The sequence below is a fragment of the Chiloscyllium plagiosum genome, chromosome 41, assembly GCF_004010195.1.
Source record: "Chiloscyllium plagiosum isolate BGI_BamShark_2017 chromosome 41, ASM401019v2, whole genome shotgun sequence".
Classification (NCBI taxonomy): domain Eukaryota; kingdom Metazoa; phylum Chordata; class Chondrichthyes; order Orectolobiformes; family Hemiscylliidae; genus Chiloscyllium; species Chiloscyllium plagiosum.
Genome location: NC_057750.1, coordinates 3285728 through 3289977, shown reverse-complemented (window position 1 = coordinate 3289977; position 4250 = coordinate 3285728). Strand labels below are relative to the sequence as shown.

Sequence of the window (4250 nt, the reverse complement as noted above, 5' to 3'; positions counted from 1 at the left end):
TCTTGTTATGCTACTTAAATCAGTCAGTCAGCATGTTGGAAAATGCATAGAGGTGGATCTCCCTCTTCGTATAACAGTGTCTGACCTTCATTCAGCCCCTCCTATTTGGGTGCGGTCACATTTAGAGTCTGAATCCACAACTCATGGACACCACTTTGTCGTTTCAAACCTGATCACATTTCCTAAGATTGGAATGATACACACTTGTTGTCTAGTTTTAATTTTGTCTTTGGAAGTTAGATGATCTGCAGGGTCTCAATGTATGTAAATATGTTTTTCAGATATGCAGCTACAAGTTTGGATGAGTAAGTACGGCTGGGTCGAGGCTGAACCAGATAAAATCTTCATATGCAACCAAGAAGAAAGTATCAAGCCCAAAAACATTGTGGAAAAGATAGATTTTGACAGTGAGTTTTATTTTATATGTCACTGCAGGAATAACATGGTTAGACCGCGACTCTGTTTCTTGTATTAATAATTTGATTCACTGCTTTTGTGATAGTGGCTATCTAGGGTCCTGTTTCTAGTAACACCTCAATTACCCATTGTACAGAAGTGTATTGGGCCATGAGGAAGCTGTCCCTGTTTAACTGGAACTGATTTGCCCCCACCTGATAGTTGAACCCCAGGCCTGTCCCTGAATTGGAAGACTAGTGGTTACTGGATTAGCCTGTGGAGCAGGAAACCGAGCAGGTTTTCCCTTGCTACCTCTACAGCGTAGGCATGATGCAGCCAGTTGTCCAGTGAAGCATGTATTGAGATGTTTTACTGTTAAGTGCACTATAGAAATATAAGTTTTTTTTTTAAATCCCAATACTGCTTTGCCTGGGATCAACTAATTATTCTTGTGCAAACAAAGTTACGTATATGAAGCTCTGAAATATACAAATTGTTTTGATTTTCACTACATAAAGTGGATCAATACTCTTATAATTTGTTCATCTTTTTTCTTTTCAAATTAAAATTGAGAACGTGGAACTGATTGTTTTTTCTTTTGTTTCCAGGTGTGGCTAGCATCATGGCGTCCTCCTAGTGACACCCGCTATTGTAGACTTCCAGGTGTTTTTTGACAAAATGCTCTCTCCATTACTCTTGTCAATAAAATTATTGAAATTACTTGAATTGTACGATCAGATTTAGTTGCTGAATGGGGAATTTGAAGCACAAGTGCAGACATGTTTCCTGTTTGTGAGCGGCACGGTGGCACAGTGGTTAGCACTGCTGCCTCACAGCGCCAGAGACCCGGGTTCAATTCCCGACTCAGACGACTGACTGTGTGGAGTTTGCACATTCTCCCCGTGTCTGCGTGGGTTTCCTCCGGGTGCTCCGGTTTCCTCCCACAGTCCAAAGATGTGCAGGTTAGGTGAATTGGCCATGCTAAATTGCCTGTAGTGTTAGGTAAGGGGTAAATGTAGGGGCATGGGTGGGTTGTGCTTTGGCGGGTCAGTGTGGACTTGTTAGGCCAAAGGGCCTGTTTCCACACTGTAATGTAATCTAATCACGTTCTTTCTTTGGTTATTTGTTTCATAACCTGTAATGTTATTTTGAAAACTCCTTGTACCTCACCTATTTACAGTGGCTCTACCACTGACCCCAAATCTTCAACTTCCTCTGCTCTAAGCCCTGGAATTCTCTCCCTAAATTCTCAACTTCTCCCTTTTTGTTTTGTAATGGTCCCTAAAATATAGTTTTTTCAACAGGTAGATATCTTCTAGTGAGATCACTGTTAAGATTTGTCAGAAAATATTGCTGTGAAATGTTTCATATGGCATTAATGACATTTTATAAATGCCAGTTATTACAGAACCACAATTGGATAAACCATTGAAGTTTTTGTGCTTTTCTTCCGCCTACCATCATTCTTCTCTTAAATCTTGCCATTTTTACTGTTTGGACGTATTAACCAACCATCACCGAGACAACAGTGAATGTCAGTGTTTTCCGAGCTTTCGTTGCTTCCAAAATTCAGCTGGGAGAAAAGACTAAGAAAACAATTGAACTCAAACTGAACTCCTAAAGCTTTGAGGAGCAATTGGCAGGATTGTAGAGCTACCTATTTAGATTTCACTAAATTTCAAATAAGTTCTTGTACATCTGGCCAGAGAAGTTTTGATCTAGATAGTTTGGGATCTTTTACATTAGAAGTGCGTGATAAGTCCACGTTGTTGGGGGCAAATACAGTCATATTCTACTCTGCTTCTGAACACATTCTCAGGAGCCTTCTTTAGAAAATGCCCAGGGGCTGATTCACTAAAGCACTCGGGAGCTCGTTCATTTATAATATTGTTTTTTTTTACAGCTTCACAAGTGTTCGGATAAGTGGCAAATCGCATTGGTCAGAACTTATTGAATTTCCTAATCACCTGTCCCAATAATAGCTGACAATCAGGTTAAATCCGAAAACAAGTTAGAAGCAGGAGCAGGTCATTCAAACCTTTGGCTGCCATGCCATTCAGTGAGATCATGGCTAAAGTGATTGTAGCCTCAAGTCTGCTTTCCTGCCTACCCCAATAACATTTTACCCCCTGGCTTACCAACAATCTACCTCAACTTTAAAAATATTCAACCAACGCTTAGTAGGGTTTTGTGCTCTTCGTATCAGAGGTGGGAGAGCAGGGAGATTTTGAATGTTCCTGGATACGAATTGTAACAGACCGCACGGATTGGTTGGAGCGGCAGTTAGAGGCAATGAGGAGTTAACAGCAAGAGGGTGTGATGAATGGCAGTTCCAGGAAAGTGGAGACACTGCAGATATAGAAAGGTGGATGGTTGACTGCTAGGAATTGTAGGAGAGGTAGTCAGGTAGTACAGGAGTGTTCAGTGGCTATTGCCGTTTCAAACAGGTGTGCTGCTTTTGGTACTGTAGGTGGGGGAATAGCCTCTCAGGGGAGTGTAGACTGACAGCCAGGTGTCTGGTACTGTGACTGGCTCTACTGTAATGAGGGGTATGTTAGGTTCCATACGATCGATTGTATTAGGGAACGCTAATCAGGGACACAGGCAGATATTTCTGCCATCAGGATGGTGTGATACCTCCCTGTTGCCAGTGTCAAGGATGTCTGAGGGTGTAGAATATTCTGAAAGAGGAGACTGACCAGCAGGAGGTCATTGTCGTTGGTACCAGCATGCACTTCTGTAGGGAAAAGTGATGAGGTTTTGCAGAGAGAACATAGGAAACTAAGCAGCAGGTTAAAAAGTAGATCCTTGAGGGTTGTAATATCTGGACTACTACTGATGCCACGTGCTAATGAATGTTGGAATAGGAGGATAGAACAGATGAATGCATGGCTGAGGAGCTGGTGCACTGGGCAAGGATTGACATTTTTGGACCATCTTCAAGGATGGAAATGACCTAATCAAGAATGGCAGTGGTGGGCGTGGGAATCAAAGCAATAGTGAGAAAAGACTGAGGCTGGTATTGCGGGTAAGGGGAGCAAGTCAAATACTCAAACTAGGCAAGAGCCTGGCAGAAAATATGGGAAGGTTGCCAAATTAAACTGCATTTCCTTCAATGCAAGAGACCTGGGAGGTAAGGCAGATGAACATAGGGTATGATTAAGTACATAGGAGTGGGATATCAGCTATTACAAAAACGTGGCTCGGAGTGGACAGGACTGGCAGCTTGATGTTCCAGGGTTTACATTCTGTATGAGGGATAGAATGGGAGGTAAGAGAGGAAGGGTAGTGACATTTTGGTTAGGGAGAACATTAGGGGAGGTTATTCCTGGGAGATTGTCCAGTAAAGTTATGAGTAGAACTGAAAAATAAGAAAGGGATGATCACCCCATTGAGTAGCAAATATGTGAGGAGATCACCAATACCTATAAGAAAAATAGGGTTGTAATGGTAGGGATTTTGAATTTCCAGTTTAGACTGGGACTGTCATACAGTGTTTAGGGGCTTAGATAGGAAAGAATTTGTGTATACAAGAAAACTTTCTTATTTAATATGTGGATTTACTAGAGAAGGAGCAATGCTTGACCTTTTTAATGATGCGAAGGTGCCGGTGTTGAACTGGGGTGGACAAAGTTAAAAGTCACACAATACCAAGTTATAGTCCAACAGGTTTATTTGGAGCACTGCTCCTTCACCAGGTGGTTGTGGAAGAGGAACATAATACACAGAATTTATAGCAAAAGATTACAGTGTCATGCAACTGAAATGAATGGAAGAGCCTTGGGAAAGATTGATGGGCAGAGAGATCTGGGAGTGCAGGTCCATTGTACCCTGAAGGTTGCTGCACAGGTGGA

At 42.0% G+C, this 4250-nt stretch overlaps 1 protein-coding gene across 1 annotated transcript in view; it reads left to right on the top strand.

The window, feature by feature from the left end:
* Positions 1–1116, top strand: part of eif3k (eukaryotic translation initiation factor 3, subunit K) — a 17546-nt gene extending 16430 nt beyond the window's left edge. Inside the window, exons 7-8 of the mRNA XM_043680751.1 lie at positions 282–407; positions 1005–1116. Of these exons, the coding sequence (XP_043536686.1) occupies positions 282–407; positions 1005–1033 (155 nt within the window). The 3' untranslated portion in view covers positions 1034–1116. The remainder of the gene's footprint in view (positions 1–281; positions 408–1004) is intronic.
* Positions 1117–4250: the final 3134 nt, after the last annotated feature.